Source organism: Haliaeetus albicilla, chromosome 9 (assembly GCF_947461875.1).
Source record: "Haliaeetus albicilla chromosome 9, bHalAlb1.1, whole genome shotgun sequence".
NCBI lineage: Eukaryota > Metazoa > Chordata > Aves > Accipitriformes > Accipitridae > Haliaeetus > Haliaeetus albicilla.
The window spans coordinates 25,307,233-25,324,662 of NC_091491.1; the positions used below are offsets into that span (position 1 = coordinate 25,307,233).

Here is a 17,430-nt window from a genome sequence, read left to right on the forward strand (position 1 = left end):
ATGCCTCCAGAGGTCTTAGTGGGCCTTAGAGCAGGTTTGAAGTTCTGGCAGCATGAAAATAAAGTCGTAGCAGTTTATAATACTTCTAGGAAAATGTATTAACTTGGAATACCTCTTTAACTAGGAGTCCCAACAGCATCATGTTTCTTTTTTATGTGGTATGGCCAAACCAAGTTTTTCTGAACCAGTACCAATGTAGTGCTCCTCTTTTCTCTCTCTTCGAAAAATGTATCTATGCCCCATATACATTACCTTAGGAAGAGCTCGATGCATGTTCTGTTTTTCCAAAGTACTAGTAAATACAGCAGAATAATTCTGTCGAAAATACATGAACAGCATTAATAATTCAGGATTAAAAAAAAAAGTTTCCCTACCACGAATGGAAATACTTTCCTAGAAGGACTGTGCTTTTTAAAGGCTAGACAGATCTCAGTTATTCTGCTGAGATTTACTTTGGCATTACCATATTTATCCTCAAGTACTTCCAGTTACAGGTGTTTTGGATTTGTCCAGGTAGTTCCCTCTTTTAAATGAATCACAGAATGATAGAATATCTCAAGTTGAAAGGGAGCCATAAGGATCAGAATACTGTCTCCAGCTCATCCCTGCAACATTTTTGTCTCAGCAGCTAGAGAATTGTCTGAATAATCTGCTGATGTAATGGTGCCATGCTCGTTTCATTAACAGGTAGAGTAACATTTAGAACAGGCTTACCAGGACTTCCTGGAGAGCCAGGGTGTACAGGACCTCCGGGACCTCCAGGAGATACGGGCGTTAAAGGTCAGTTTCAGAAAACTACCGCTCAGAAGTAGACGGTACAATCCAGTAATCTTCATGGATCCTCATAAGATTTTGAATTTAATTTATCTCTTAAGCCATTTGATGAGTTCAGAGATTTAAAAGAATTCATTAGGGATAGCAAGATGTCTTCCTCCCCTTACAGTAAACAGCAGTTAGAAGGGCAGTGCATGTGCCAGTGCTGCACACCAGTTGTACAGCACTGCATCAGGGTGTAAATCTTCACTGGAACAATTATTACAGATTGGTAGGGTTTTCATATTCTCATGTTCAGCACTAACAGTTGTTCTCTGAGAGAAGTCTCCTGCAAATCTCCCCACAGGAGATGCTGAATCTCTTTGCCACTTGCTAGTCGTTAAAGTCACCCAGGCTGTTATGGAGCCATGTTAGTTTGAAGCCTATGTCCCTTTCATCGTTTCAGAGAATTTGGCTTATCAGTAGAGTGACTGTATCCAAATGGGTTACTAAAACTAGACTTGAAAAAATAAAGAGATCTAAACTGAATGTCCCTGCATTTTCAGTTAAATGTTATCAGTTCTGATTCACTGTCTGACCACAGATAATTTTGTACTGTGTTGGAAGCGATCTTCCAACAAAATAAAGGCTGTGATTCTACCACTCTCTGGCCAAAAAGTGTTAGCCATCCACTATAACAATGTAACACATCAGTTAAGCTTGGGAATGACTAGCTGTGGAACAACTAATGAATTATTTTCGTTCTAGGTGATGAAGCTTACGTGTGTACTGATTGCAGCTATATTCCGGGAATACCTGGTCTTCCTGGTTCTCCTGGGCCACAAGGCCAGGATGGCATGCCTGGTAAATTATCTTGTTGCTCTTAACAGGATGGTAGGAAATGCCAATGATTTTGCTTTTAGCATGAGAATCAGGTTTTGGCACGTCTGCAGCATGCAGTCCTTGAACTAGCCCTGAGGCTGTGATGAGTGTAAGAGCCTGATGCAGCTCCATCCACTGATACGAGCACAAGCCCTAAAAGAGGTGAAGTCAGAATTCTAATAGGCTTAGGTGCAGCATGAAGCCAGGTCAGTCTATGATGATGCAGTCAATGTAACAAGCAGAAACATTCAATACTGGGTATGATTATTGGAGCTTGTCAAAATCCATGTCCTTGTTTTCATTAAAAAATATGCTGTTTCTTTTGCAGGTAGAGAAGGAACAAGAGGTCCAAAAGGTTCTCCAGGTTCTCCAGGAGCACCAGGGTTTCCAGGAGCTCAAGTAAGACTTCGGTTTTTCAGATCCCCACAAGAATTATTTCAGAGAAACCTCATGGCTGGTGTTACATGCAGTGTCATACTGGGTGACCTCAACAGTTTTCTTTCTGTAGTAATGAATGTGTCTGCATGGGAAGCCTAGGCAGAAACTGTAAAGTATGGCTGACCTAGCTTTACATGAGCCTGTTTTGCTCAGTGCAGCAGGAAGTTCAGTCCAGGCAGTGAGGCAGGTAAACCTGTGTGATTAACCTGTGCTGCATTTCATGATGGCTAGACTACTTCTGCCTGGTATGGGTAGTTTACAGTTAACTTCTGTTCATCACTGTGATTCTATAACCATGGCAGTTGCTGTAAAGCATATATAGAGTTTTGTGTGCTTTGATCTTCATCAGACTTCTTACTTCTCTTGTTTCCAGCATACTCAGGACTTGCTAAAGCCCCAGCCATGCAGAGAAACTTGCTTCTTGTAATACCCTCTTCAGTGGTGCAAAGAACATTCCCTCTTGGGAAACATTATGAAGAGGGAAGGCTGACACCTGCTGCCACAGACATACCATTTGGTTGTTCTAATTTGTGCCTGTAGTAGTAATTATTTATGGGAAATTACAGTTGGCGCTGTCCAATAAGAAAATGTCAGGCACAAGTATTCATTGTGGTTGCCGTACAGGTGCAGAATGAGTCTTGTAACAGGCTTTTCCAGAAAGCTCCCAGGAGTTCATGAGACCAAGATCACTAGAGCCCAGCGTGCTTTCAGCTTGTACTGGTTTTGGCTGGGATAGAGTACCCACTTTGTACCCTGAGGGGGAGAGAAGGGAGAGGAGAAGTTAACTACAAACAGAGCCAACGGTGGCAGTTACAGTGTCCCTGGGGAGATATTCCCATGTGGAGGAGAAATCTCTAATTAGATTAAGGTACTTGGCCTTCTTTTTATGCTTCCAAAGCACAACCAGGTAGCTAATAGTCTGATCCATTAAATGATCCTGCATTGTTCCCACTTCTAGTAGCGTAGATTAAATGATAATCAGGAGTAAAGGCAGGAGAAAAAGGAAGAACAAACGAACAAATGAAACCCCAAAACCCTGTTGATTGAAGTGTTCTGTTACAGTGAATAAAGATGAGAATAGAGAGAATCACTCAGGTATTTAATTTAAAAAAAGAAAGCTTGAAAACAGTTGACATATGTCAGCACTGAAGTTCTTTTGATTGCTCTGTTCCAGGGACCTCCAGGTTTTCGAGGAGATCAAGGACGTAAAGGATCAAAAGGTGAGCCAGGTTACGTATATCCAGAAGGGCCAAAGGGTGAGCGAGGAGATCCAGGGGCCAGAGGAGATAAAGGAAGAAAAGGTTCAAGTGGATTTCTGGGAAGACCTGGCTCTAAAGGATGCAAGGGCTCTAAAGGTGAAGAGGTGGGTATGCACTGTTCGCAATTAATATAGAATTCATGATAACCTAAGTCAGTATTGATGTCTTGTACAACAGTCTGTTTTATCTATTCAGATACTTTAACTGAATATCCTCTACCTGACTTATGGGTAGTGTGCTCAACTATAGCAACCAATATGCATGGAAGAATGAGGGTAAATACTCTTATGTAATACTAGAGGGAGATGAGGCTAGTGTAGGTACATGTTGCTGAAAAACCTATGCAGTCTATTTTGGTATTAGTTTGGATATTTGTATTGGAGCATTATCTTGGATTCCTATGATGAATAAGATTTTTTTTAAAAAGATAGTTTTCCTGACTACTTAAAATGCTTAAAAGGGGATAATAATCGAAACGGTTCCTGTTCAGTCTTTAGGAGTTAATCTTCAGTCAGGGCTGAGAGAAACCACAAAAGCTGGGAGGACTGACCATAAAACTAGAATCATTAGGGCAGAGCTCTTTGTTCAGCAGAAGCAAAAAGTAACAATTATTGTTGTGTTGTGTTGGCTGAGAAACTGTTGAAGTAATTTAGATATAACTATCTCTAAACCTGACTCCACAATATTCAAGGAGATTCAGAGCTGGGGTGGTTTTTTTTCATTACCAAATCTGTTTTAAAAAGAAAAAAGTGTACAGTGTAATGCCAGAGCAATTGAAAAAACAAGCTGTTGTATTTATTTGTATGATTTCACTCTTAATAGCCTTTTATTTGTAACCATTTATAACAAAACTTATATTCTTTTAATCACAAGTAAATCAGAGGAAAAATTCCTCTTAAATTAGCAGAGCTACCCTGTTACTAAAGTAATGCACAATTATAGTGAGGCAGAGAATCAGGCATTTTGTTTTGAAGGCTGGTGTGGAAAGCAAGTAATGCTTGGTATACACACATGTGTAATCATTAATAGGGATTGGCTGGTTCAAAAGGAGACAGAGGACTACCTGGATTGCCTGGCAGTCTTGGTCTTCCTGGAGAGATGGGGCTTCCTGGACTGCCAGGATATGGACCACAAGGAATAAGAGGTTTCAAAGGCTCTAAAGGAGTACCTGGTCCACCTGGATTACCTGGAGAAGCTGGTTTGTAACATCCTATTTTACCATGTTTTACCTGTGTTAAAGAGTACTTGGTTGAAATTGCAGAGATACATTGAAGTCAAAGACATAATTTATGAAACACGGGAAGTTTTTCTTGCAATGAGATTTCAACAGTGTTGTTCCAACTTTGGTCCCACTGGAGATAATAACAAAAGTCTTAGGGTCATAACTGAGGTTGGACGGACCCTATAAGGTCTTTAGTCCAAATTCCTGCTCAGAGCAGGGTCAGCTATGAGATCAGACCAAGTTACTCAAGGCATTATCCAGTTGAGCCTTAAAAACCTCCAAGGACAAAGACAGCACATCATCTTTGGGCAGCCTGTTCCAGTGCTTGACTGTCCTCATCATGGAAAAAAAAAAAAAAGTCTTTAAATATGTATCCAGTCACCATCGTTAGTGTGGCCTAAGTCATCAGGGGAAAATACAAATGACTTAATCATTTTTGAGTGCTGAAAACAGACCAGCATATGTACTTATAGGTAAGCATAATCTGGAAGAATTCAAAGTTGGACAGCAGATATAGTCAAGGTTTCTTAAAGAGAATACCCATTAAATCTTTATGAAATGGAGTTGCAGATTAAGCATTTCTCAATTGCATCATTGTCCTGCTGACTTTGTGCTTCCTTTTCTGTGTTGCCACTAGACTGCAGATGGGCTTGGTGTCAATAAAATTCTTTTGCTTTATGAAGCCAGGATCCGAAGGCTTTTCAAAGTCTGCTGGAGTTTCAGAAATATGGAAACTGTAGAAGACTGCATTTTTAACAGAGTAGCTTGATCACGAATGTTTTTAAATGCTTAAGATTACATATTGCCAAACTATAAGCCTTTGTAATCTTTGATTATGTATTTGCTGAAGGTCTGAAAGGAGAGACCACTAGGATAACTCCATTACCTGCATCGCCAGGACCTCAAGGACCAGATGGTTTACCTGGACCCCCGGGAGTGCCTGGTGAGTACATCTGCACTAAATACAGTAAAAATCATAGAGAATCTGATTGGGATTTCTCTCCCAGCTCTGGCCAGATAAAACTGTTGGGTTACTTTGAAATAACTGTAAAAAGGATTTCAGTGGTACAGAAACTGTGGAATTAGCTGTAACATTCCCTTTCAAGAAGACTAGAGGAAGTAGATGTGAATAGGGAGGGCACACAGGGCCGTGTCCATGGTGCCAGAATGGCAGAGATTCCAAGCAGTCTTATGCTTTCACTTGGTTCCTCCAAGAACCAGAAACATCTGGTGCATGTGCCACAGCTTGTATAACCAAGAAGGCGCCTCTGGCATAATTTTGACAAAAGCATATTGTAAATTATGCTGGGACTGCTGCAACCTTCAAAACAGAAGGAACAAAATTAGGTTGAAGCATTCTTAATCTTCATGAAGCCCTTAGCTCTTCTCATGCTTTGCAGGGGCATAGTCAAAAAAGTAACTATATTACTAAGTTTCCTGGTTCCTTTTTGACATGACTGTTACTAATCATGGTTCTAAGATATTAAGAACCTGAGTTTCCTTTTTTGGGTGGGTTTTGGGCTTGGGTTCTAGGTTGGATTTTTTTTGGTTGCTGGTGTTTTAAATTTTGCAGAATTTTTGAATTCACTGAAGGACAGTAGGTGACATTCAGACTAACTGTAAGGCATCTTTGCTTTGGTTTTGTAGAACAATAGTCCTTAAAGCTGCCCTGGATAGCATAGGAAAATTTCTTGGCAGCTCTATGGTAGCTTCTGTTCTTACAGTTGTTCTGTTCCAAGCTTCACCCCTATAATGAGCATTTGTATCTTCTCAGCAAGTGGAAGATTTCTATCTGCACGTAGTTGTTCCTAGAAGTCTGGAATCTGGGCAGATTGCATAAAAACTAAACTCACAGACTCATGCCTGCTTTGATACTGTGAACACAGTTAGCATTTTAACTGTGAAAAACTGTGGAGGAGAAATAGTGTCTAAGTTCTAATATAATCTACAGTGGTGTCCTAATTAATAATGACAAGCTATAAAATGCCTAACCTTACAAGTTGATGTTCTGTGGTAAGATACAGTTTACTTATTTTCTTTGTACAGGTAGGGTTGGAGCAAGAGGTCAGCCGGGTGATTCAGGACATCTAGGACCAACAGGTGACACAGGCTTTCCAGGGCTTGGGTTTCCTGGAAACCCAGGTCCAAAAGGTAAAATACTCTTTTTGATCATCTTCTTCAAAAAAAGCAAAACTAAAAAAAATTGACTATTTTTTTTGTCTACATTAAAAACAATCGAGTTTAAAAAAAAAAAATCAAAGAACATTATTCAGACAGGCAAATGTTTTTAGCGCTCTTGTAATTTACTGCCTTAAGGCTTATAAATTGCAAGTTTGAAATATTTTTAAGTATTTCAGAGAATCAAGCATCAAAGCTGGCAGTAAGACAATATTTTAAAAGACACTGATGCTTCATGGAATACTGCCCAAGAAGGTGCAGTTCATCTGAGTGCCACACTTCAGATGGATTCTCTTTACCTGGATAATTGTTACAGAGACAGAGCTGTATAAGTGTCAGTACTTTATTTTTAATCAGTTTTGATTATGTGCAATGCAATACCTGCACTAGTGTGCAGGTAATAGAAAGCATTTTGAATACTGTGAATTTGGCCATTCCTCATGCAAAGTCATACCCCACTTTTGAACACTAGAAATATTAAGAAATTCTTATAATCCTGTCAGGATGGGGCGGGGGGGGGGGAGCAAGCTTTGATACTACAACTACTATCAAGCTGCTTGTTAAAGAAAACAGTAGGGAACTGACATCAGAATAGCTTCACTTTAAAAAAAAATATCCCGTGTTTAACTGATTTGAAGCAAGTAACCAAGCAGTGTTACAATCAATGTTGAGTGAATATGTAAGGAACAAGATGCAGTGTGTCACATCCACTGTGAAATCAAGATGCTGTCTTCAACTCAGGTAAGGTACTTAGTGTCAGAGGCTCATAACTGCATCCATACAAATAGCCATTTGTAAAATAAGGTGATAACCATAGCATCTGTACTGCCATTTAATTCGTTTTGCAGGAGATAAAGGACTTGCAGGAGGCAGAGGGTCACCAGGTTGTGAAGGAAAGATTGGAAATCCAGGCCGAGCTGGAAACCTAGGACAACCAGGAGAAAAGGTTTGGTTAGAAATACAGCACTAGCTTTTCCGTGGGTCTCATTCGTTAAATGTGACAGTGAGCAAATAAGTTAAGAAGTGTAGGGAATATAGGAGTTCCTATATTTCTTGACCAGTGATGCACAAATTATGAAATTAAATTCTTTTTATATAAAGGGGCTCAAGCCAAAATTTTAAATTAAGATACAGGATTCCAGAACTCCAAGTGTTTGGGATGTTCTAAGTTGTCAGAGCACAAGGAAGATATTGCATTGCTTACAGCAAAAAATTAAGGCCACAGCTTCTGAAAAGATGGCTATTTAGAAATTGCAATTAAGCACATATTTGATAGAGGTCAGTGACAAGTAAGAATGCATTTATTTTAAGCAAGTGCTCTGTTGAAGCATAAAGGAAGTACGTTGGAAGTAATACTGCAGCCACTCTTGCTGATTAACAGAAGCTAATCTACTGACGGCATATATAAATGTAGGATTCTTGACTACTCTGTAATTGGGATTAAAATTTGAACAAAAAAATAACACCTAAATGTTTTGCAGAAGTGGCATTTCTTTTTTGTGTGCTCATATATCATTCTTTTGTGTGCTTGTTGACATGACAAAGTGTGGGGTTTGAGGCTGTGGATTTTTATGGTTTTTTTTAATTATTATTTAGTCTGTGTTTGATGCCACAGAACAGCTGGATGCGGAGTGGCCTTTGTGGTTCAAGTATATCAACAGTGACTGGTATAAACTCAGCTCTATTGACCTGCTTTATGAACATATTGATTTGCTGGTACTCAAAGCTAGTACTCAAAACAACCAGCAGTTCAGTCAGCAAAAAAAAAAAAAAACCCAACTAATTAAAACTTTCCATTCAGGGAATAGACTTGGTGGGACATCTGTGATAAAACCAGTCTTCATGGAAAACAATGTTCAGAAGAATGGTTTAAAAAAAACTAATAACTGACTTTGAGTTTTCTGAGACATATCTGAGTGCTGACCTTGATTATTTAAATAAATATTTTGATAAAAGTATGACTGTCATATAAAAATAAAGAAAAAGTTGTATTTGGACAAACTTCAACTAGATTTTCAGATACAGGTCCAAAGCTTTTCACGGCTACAGCAAGCATCACAATGCAGTAAAGGCCAAATGGAGGGAAGTGTCTTGCATTGCTCAGTAGCAAATTCTTAGTTAGGAGGCAGAATTCAAAAGCTGTCTAGACAAATTACTCCCCTGGTATGGAACCTGCAGCTGGTCAATAAGGAGCACCCAGCCAATGGGAGCCATTAAAAATTATAATGTGAAAGATCCCCAGGGAATGGAGAACATTACCCTAATAAAAGAAGTTAATTGATCACACAGTGGAGAAAATATTTTGGCAGATTTGCAAAACATAGTGGATTATTTACATTTCTCTCTGTGTTGCAGGGTGACCCAGGCATGGTTATTCCTGGGGAGCCAGGTAGACTGGGTTCACCAGGAGGTCATGGCATTCCTGGCTCAAAAGGTGATACTGGATTTCCAGGACTTCAAGGCCTACCAGGGCGTGCTGGACATGATGGTGATGATGGCCTAAGAGGTACTGTTGTCAAACAAGCTCAAGGAGCACAGCAAGTTATTTTAAGGAAAGGGAAGCCGAGTCAAACAATGCTAACTCAAAGCCTGAAACTTCTACTGAAATCATTGTGAATCCAGTCTCCTTTCTTTTAGGAGATCGTGGCTCACCTGGAGTTCCTGGAGATCCAGGTTTTCCAGGGAAACCTGCTGAATGTCTTACTGGCCTGCCAGGTTTGCCAGGTGGCCAGGGAGCTACCGGCCCACCAGGTAGGACCTTCTGAATCAAATGTGCCATTTGGGTGGGTGGGTCTGGGTTTTGTTTCTGCCTTCCAATGGCCCGAGGGTGCTGAAGTTGTTTGTGGATATTGGTTATAGGATAGTATGCAGGACAATGTGAGCCCATTTAAAATATGCACTTTCTGCAGATGGGAGAAAACGTGTGCACTGATTAAGGTGGATTAAGATTCAGATTCCATTGTACAGTACAAAGACTAATCACAAACTGGCCCAAATTCCACAGGATAAAGGATATTTCAGTCACATGTTCTATATGGGGCTGAACTTAAGATTTCTTGGTGCAATGCGATTGATAAATAAACAAAACAGAGGAAGAGCTCAGCTAGGTAGAAAATCAGTTTAGGGTCTCAAAAGTACCTGCATATACTGTGTATGAATTTCATTCCAAAATAAACATAGTCAGGTACCCAGTACAGTCATTCTCCTGTATATGATCTCAAAAGGAATTTTTATTTATTTTTTTTATTTTTTAGAGAATGAATGCAGAATTGGTGTTTTTTTCATGTTTGGGTTTTTCTTCTTTTTCTGAGAAAAAACAGAATTGTCCAGTCTCATCTTTTTTTTTTTTCTTTAAAAAAAAACCAACCCACAACTCTTTTGAGTCAACTCTTTTGAGATTTCCTGAACATGTATGTTGTCTTACAGATCTAATGTTGAGCCCTCAAACAGGCAGAGTTCAAGAAGAGTTTCATGCTCATGAAAGCAAGATAGAGATGAAGGTTTATTTTCCAGACACATGTACCATACTTGATTGTCATGCATTTTTCATAGGAGGAAGAGGTTCACGAGGTTCAAAAGGAAAGCTAGGTCCTCCTGGCTTGAGTATCCCAGGAATCTATGGAGAGCCTGGGGAACCTGGATTAATAGGTCTTCAGGGAAATACGGGATTACCTGGTGCCAAGGGACAGTCTGGACGGCCAGGAATCTCTGGCGTGCCAGGTAAGGATTCCCCAAATACTTGTTTAGACGTAGAAACTAAATTAGTCTCTGCAAAAAGATGTCAGTCATGCTTTTCCAAACTGAGGATACTAAAATATTTTTCAATCAACAGCTTTCATATATCATTGAGATCTATATGGAAAACAAATAAATCATCATTCCCTAAATGATGAGCATATCTTGAAGCTGTCATGACACAGTACTAAAGTAACAGTCTTCTGAGAACAGAGAGCTACCTTACATTATTTTTTGTACAGTAATGTCCTTGCAGTAGGACAAGAAATAGTTAACATGCAAAGCAGCTCCCCAGCATAATGGAAGTGTAAAGTGTTTAGTTCTTACTCAGCATCCTTTTTCAGACAGATAGCTTGTTAATGCTGTCTTTTTTCTTAAAAAGCTAGTTGAGATCCTGAGTCTGGCAGAGTTGAGTCAGATCAAACTCTGTCACATTAACCAGAGCTAACTTTAAGTAAGGTAGGTAATCCCTGTAAGGGATTTTTTTTCAGAAATGTGTTCAAATTTGATTCATAGAGTAAAAGAAATCAGTTATGTAATGCTTCTTTAATAAAGATTTTTCATTACTATCAAATCCTTCATTATTCTGTGGGAAGGAGATGGTACATACCTTTTTATACATACAACCTATAAAACTAATGATAAACATGTAGCACTTGACTCAGTTATGCAAACTTAGACTTCTGGTGTCATTTGAAGGGAGTTGTCATGTCGCAGCTGGCCTTCAACTCCTGAGCCAGAAAGGAATGTCTCTCCCATACATCCTATGACAGGTCTCCCATCCCTGTGTGGATATGTCAGATACATTATCCTCACTGTCAGTTATTTCATTCATTGATAGAAGCTGTTGCAGCTACTAGTCTAGGTAGTTTGGGGGTTACTGTGTGTGTGTAAATGCTGTTCATGTGGTTAAAGACTGGAAAACTGGCTTGGACAGTATGTTACAGAAATGGAGAAAAAACAAACAAGCAATTAAACACTTAAATGACAGGCATATCTGTAGTTTTCTGACACAATGTTCTGTGTCAGTGATCAAATACTAACAAATATGTTTCTATTGCTTCAATTCCACAGGCTCAAGGGGAGAGCCAGGTATAATAGGCCTGTTAGGAATTCCTGGACACCCAGGCATGATTGGAAGACCAGGCAACCCGGGTAGCAGAGGCAAGTGGCTGTTGTATCTGCCTTCATTATTACTTAGAATAATGGAACTTCCATGCTGAAGTAGTCTTATGATCCATCTTGATGTATGTTATCACTCCTGAGTACATGTCATGCCAGAATTTCTTTGTGTCTTGGTGAATCTTTGGCTTCTGTGTATGTGCAGTCTACAGACTGAATGACAACATTGTTATTTTTTTTTAGCAGTTTTAAATTGACACCTTTTTATTTCATTGGTATTTTTAAAAGTGGCTGGTGGTTTGCTAAATAAAGAGCAGAGAGTCTTTTTGCTCTGTTTTTTTGCCATTCCATTCATGTTCCAAATACTGCTATTATATGTATTCAACAGATACAAGTTTTTACATATATTTAGTATAAGAAATAATTACAGTATCTTACCATAATCTGTGCTCATAGATGTTTTATTGATTATTGGAGTAATTAAGAAGCTAGTTTAGGTTATGATTTGGAATGTGTATTTATATGCATAGTTGCACTTGAAGACAAGAGTTTCATTGCTTCCTTTATGCTATCATCTAGTCAGGTTTCTTCAGAAGATTTCATTATATTTTCTTGCAGGTTCTTCTGGCTTCCCAGGACTGAAGGGAAGAAAAGGGTTTCTTGGAGCAAAAGGCGAACCAGGTGATAAAGGTTTTCCTGGACCATCTGAGACCTTGGTTGGCATTGGGAATAAAGGAGAGCAAGGCTTAAAAGGTACACATTCATTGTTCTGTCATTCAAAGCTAGTTAGGGTTGTCATCTGTGTTGCAGTTCCAGTGGACTCTAAAACATGGAAGAAACGGACTGTATTATTGAGAGTATTCACATGGCTTTGAAATAATTATTGCTGAACACTGTAACTACCTTTTTGTTAATGGGATAGTTGGATATTACACTGAATATTTATTTCCATTTTAGCAAGTCTGTATTCCTTAAAAAATCCTCTTATTGTAATGTTAAACTAGTAATAATATGTCAGTAGTACTAGGAGGCTTATATACATATATACATGCTATACATTCACATTTTTATACATTTAGTAGCCCATGAGCATAGAAATGGGTGCGCTTACCAACTAGATGCTGGATTGCAAAGAAGTTGAGTCTGCTTAGAAATATTTGACTGTCAGAAGAATTCCTTTGTTTGCAATATTAATATAGACTCTGTATATGCGTTGTACATGCTTAACTAATGCTGTCTGGCTTTTTATGTAGACATTTTCCTACAGACATCCTTCCATAAAGAAGGCTTTAACTGTGAGCTTGTCTTGCTTATGTGTGTTCACAGAGTGAAAATCCTATGCTCCACTTAGGCTTCATGAGCTTAAAGAGTTATAAAACTTTAAACTTTACATAAAACACACTCTAAGGTGTTGTTTTGTAATATTTTTTAAAATATATGTTTTAGGAGTTCAAGGAAGAATGGGTCTAAGAGGAGAAAAAGGTGATGCTGGTGTGCAAGGTCCCCCAGGTCTTGATGGGTCTGAAGGAATACCTGGTCTACCAGGTATGGAATACGTATATTGAAAATTACTGTATCATGTAGAGAGTGGAGATAATATTACCTCAATGCTAGCACATAAACTTGGTGCCAGCAGCAGCACTACATTCTCTGTATTCACTCTGAAGCTTTCTGAGAATTCTGAAGCTGAGCAGTTTCCAAAGCTGCTATTTGAAAGTCATAGCAGTTACCCCCAAATGATTGTTTCCTTCCGAATATAGTCCATTGTTTGGGGTGATAAATAGAATGTAATATTAAATCCTGAATAATAATAACTTTAAAATCTAAAGGGTGATGAGGCCAATAAATAAAAACTGGTATTTATAAGAAGTTTTAATTCCTAATATTATTAAAAAAAAGGTAAGAATTCTAAAATATGAACATTAGAACTGTGCACAAAAATATTTCAGAAGCTTTTTTATTTCAGATTGCTTTTATTTCCCTTTTCAAAGCCTGCATATTTGGCTTAAATTTTAAGTTACCATATCTGCAGTGAAAAGCAGACTTCAAAAGAACCTGCATAAATCATAAACCTACCTAAGCTATTTCACAAAGTTTGCTCTGCCATTACCATAACATCATACATAATGATACATGTTGACCCTTGAGTGAGACAATTCATCTGTGTTTTTTTTTAAATTGATGCTAATAAAACATCTTTACTTCTCTGTGTTCTGTGGTTTTGATTCTTTGAGATAACTTCTTTCTAGAAAACCATATGACACTATAATTAGGTACATAAAAATGGTGACAATTAGAAATAATTTTAAACTTGGAATCAAAATCGTTCTTCTCATGATGGCAATTATCCATGCTACCTGCTGTTATAGCATCACTGCTATACTCTGTCATTAACATCCTTTGTAGTCATTGCAGTGTAGCCACCACAGGAAAAACTGCAAATGCTCCGTTACTCCCTAACTTTTTGTGGAAGAAAATAAGACCTCACCTGCCTAAATGTTCAGGCATTGCCAGTACCCTGGAATTTAGACATGGGAACATTCTAGATGCAACTAGATCTTGTAGTCATTAAACTGAATGCTAATTTAGCTAAATTAAGCTAAAGATAATTGAGAGAGGAAAAAGTGCCTAAACCGTGTAAGAAAAAGCTCTTGAGTGTACTGCTCATGCATGAGAAGTGCATAATGAGTAAGTAATAACGTGATTGTGACATGCCCAGAAAGAAACCAGACTGAACTCAGAGGGACAATGAAAGGAGAGTCCAGTGTGTAAATACAAATTCAAGATCTTGATAAAAATTTGCAAAAGTATATTTCAGTTGCTGCCCCTAAGTGCTGTGGTCACAAACCTTAATTTTAATGTTGATACATAAGATGCTTGTTATTTCCTTGGCTTTCTGACAACAATAATGATAATTCTATTTGTGTCTGGGGCAAGAGGCTGCATGTTGATTTATAAAATAATAAGATACCATGTCAAGGTGTGTGGTAGAGGATTCTGTATTCATGACAGCTCTACCAGCCAGCCAGTGTCTAAAGCAAAAATGTGAAGATGACACTTACTTCTTCATCTTGCAGGTGTCAAAGGATATATGGGTCTTCCAGGGATTCCTGGAGGACAAGGATTCCCAGGTGCACCAGGAAACAAAGGAGACATGGGAATTCCAGGTCATTTTCTGTCAAGCCATATTACAAATTCATAGACCTGTATAGAAGCATTTGCACAGATCTGAGCAGTTATTGTAAGCGTACTATACAATACTTAGACTGGGTTTTATTCTTTGCGGTACCTATAGACTTCTCACCACCCCAGCATTTGCTTGACTTGCAGAATACAGTTCTCCCTCTCTCTAAATGAAATATAACTTCTTTAATTTATATATTGTTACATATAAGAACCTCTTTTTAATGGGTTTAGAAATAAAATCACTGGCTGTGTAAATTAGTTTAGTGAAGAATGAATATCTAAATATACAAGCAGTAGCTCACAAAACACAAGGTGTAGTATACAATTACGATCCTTTTAAGAATGGTATCAGTATCTGTATTTTTCCAGGTCCAAAAGGACAGAAAGGATCTCCAGGCTTTCCAGGACCATCAGGTGACCCTGGTCCACAGGGCTATGGTGGCTTTCCAGGTGACAAAGGAGATCCTGGGTACCCATCTGCTGGGCCTCCAGGAGAGCCTGGTCCAAAGGTATAAAGGCATTGGAAACATTGTCATATTAGGCAATAAGCAGAGCCTTTGACTATAGAAACAGAACAGCACGTAAGCGAGAGCTGCAGAGTTTGCAGAAGTAGATGATTTGTTAGTGATAAAACATATGAAGATTCTATTGTGTCATTACTCAGGAGAAATTTTTGAGTTCATTATATTTCATTTTTCTTCTGGTGCAAGAATTTCTTATTTGTAAAGATGGAACATCTTGGAAATAACTTTGTTTCTGTAAAAGTTGCTAATCCATTAAGAGCAAGGACTTGCACTTAAAAAGTCAGCAGTAGGAATACTTGTACATTAAAAAGCACATAAAAACATAATCTTAGCAAACACAAAACTTTCATAATCTAAAATTGTACCGTTGTTTTTTGACAGTCTAGTAATATTACACAACATGAATTGGGTTTTTTTTCTTAGTCATATATATTACATTCAGTATATGTTATGTTCGGTAATATATATTGCTAAGAAAAAACCAGTATCTTTTATGTTAGGTCAATTGGATACAATTTTACTCAACATACTCTGGTTGTTGAACAACTGGGAGTCTTTTTACATATGAGATTATACGTGGTTGAGGCTGTAAATGGTACTATAATTCCTGTAATCTGTCTAAATTGTCTGTTTCTTTTCTGTGTTAGCTGGGTAGCCACAATGAGATTACTGTTGTGAAAGTCAGTAGGAATTCAAGGAAAAATATGCATTTCAGTATTTTTTTATAGCTGCATATTATGTAAGGAATGTATGTTTGGATCAAAAGAGGAGCTGTTGGAATGAAATTGAAGGAAAGCCTATGTGTCGGTGAAAACATCTGAAGACGAAGTTGGTGTGTATAGATTAAAGAAAGATTTTTTTTTTTCTTAGCTATGTCTAAAGGATCAGTGGTATTATGAGAAGACTTCATATCAGTCTACTTTGATTTTTTTGTCTGAAAACCATAGTGAACTGTGATTACACTTACTTAACCTTTAAAATTATGTATGATTTTTCTGTTGTTCAAATATGGAATGTAATGTATTTAATGTAAGGTGATTCTTTACCTTTTTGTGTGCAACTTCTATTTCTCAGGGAGATCCAGGCCCCCCAGGAGTTTTGGGCAGCAAAGGAGAAAAAGGATCCCAAGGTCATCCAGGACATAAAGGAGTACCAGGACCACATGGGATCAGAGGTGAAACTGGAAGTGCAGGAATCCCAGGTATGTTTTGTTTTGGAGGGGTGATGAGATGTTGACATGCTTCCAGAAGAAGATAATTTCTCAATAAACTACACAGGGTGCCTGTGGGGTGACATATTTATATTCAACTGCTGTAAACCTAAACAGCTCCTTCGTAGTCCGTGCAGCCAGGCTAGCTATTATCAGCTAGAGATCTTTTGCAGCCGTCCAAAGCAGAAACGATAGCAAAGTTCTCAGACTGAATCTGGATCTAGTGATAATGCCCTTTCTCCTCTCCCACACTCTTTTTTCTTACAGGGAAGCTTGGACCTCCTGGAGATACTGGTGTTAAAGGACTGCAGGGCCGCCCAGGACAACAGGGCATTATAGGCCCTCCTGGTATGGCATATAGCATCTCTCCCAGATCACTGCCCCCTGGTTTGTTAGTTTCTTTGTAATGAGGCAGTTGATGTTCTTATTCTTTTGAGCTTTTTAGAATTTAACTGATGCAGTTGCAGTCTCTGTTTATGTTAGTTAGGGGCTTTGTTTACTTTACCTTCTGTGGTTGCAGCTAAGGACTTCAACGGTGTGTTTTCAATGTTACCAGTTCAGCTGAGGCAAGGTGTTTTAATTTTGTTTCACTGTTGTAAAGCTTTTTGCCCTTTTTTTTTTCTCCCCTCTAGAGGTCTCTAGATATGATATCCACACAATTGTAAGAAAGGCTTGTTCTACCTCCTAAAATAGAATAATAAACTAAGATGTAGCTAGATGAGGAGGAAAAGAAAATGAATTAGAGTGGAAAGAGGGGACGGAGTTGTAGTTGCTTGTTAAAGCAACAGAAAAGATCAAACCATTCAAAATATACCTAAGGGGGAATGTGTAAGTATGCAGCAACAGAGAGGTATGCAATGCAGACTTTATTAAAGTGAGTGCCAGACATTGTCTTCAAAATATTGAGAGACCCTCATCAAA

At 38.4% G+C, this 17,430-nt stretch overlaps 1 protein-coding gene across 2 annotated transcripts in view; it reads left to right on the plus strand.

The window, feature by feature from the left end:
* Window positions 1-17,430, plus strand: part of COL4A3 (collagen type IV alpha 3 chain) — a 66,508-nt gene that overhangs the window by 34,669 nt on the left and 14,409 nt on the right. For both annotated transcript variants that reach the window (XM_069792137.1, XM_069792136.1), the window contains exons 22-39: window positions 688-780; window positions 1,522-1,617; window positions 1,964-2,034; window positions 3,248-3,436; window positions 4,362-4,530; window positions 5,405-5,497; window positions 6,601-6,705; window positions 7,581-7,678; window positions 9,088-9,238; window positions 9,370-9,483; window positions 10,285-10,452; window positions 11,542-11,631; window positions 12,208-12,342; window positions 13,036-13,134; window positions 14,667-14,756; window positions 15,145-15,284; window positions 16,374-16,500; window positions 16,777-16,857. In XM_069792137.1, coding sequence (XP_069648238.1) covers window positions 688-780; window positions 1,522-1,617; window positions 1,964-2,034; window positions 3,248-3,436; window positions 4,362-4,530; window positions 5,405-5,497; window positions 6,601-6,705; window positions 7,581-7,678; window positions 9,088-9,238; window positions 9,370-9,483; window positions 10,285-10,452; window positions 11,542-11,631; window positions 12,208-12,342; window positions 13,036-13,134; window positions 14,667-14,756; window positions 15,145-15,284; window positions 16,374-16,500; window positions 16,777-16,857 — 2,109 coding nt within the window. The remainder of the gene's footprint in view (window positions 1-687; window positions 781-1,521; window positions 1,618-1,963; window positions 2,035-3,247; window positions 3,437-4,361; window positions 4,531-5,404; window positions 5,498-6,600; window positions 6,706-7,580; window positions 7,679-9,087; window positions 9,239-9,369; window positions 9,484-10,284; window positions 10,453-11,541; window positions 11,632-12,207; window positions 12,343-13,035; window positions 13,135-14,666; window positions 14,757-15,144; window positions 15,285-16,373; window positions 16,501-16,776; window positions 16,858-17,430) is intronic.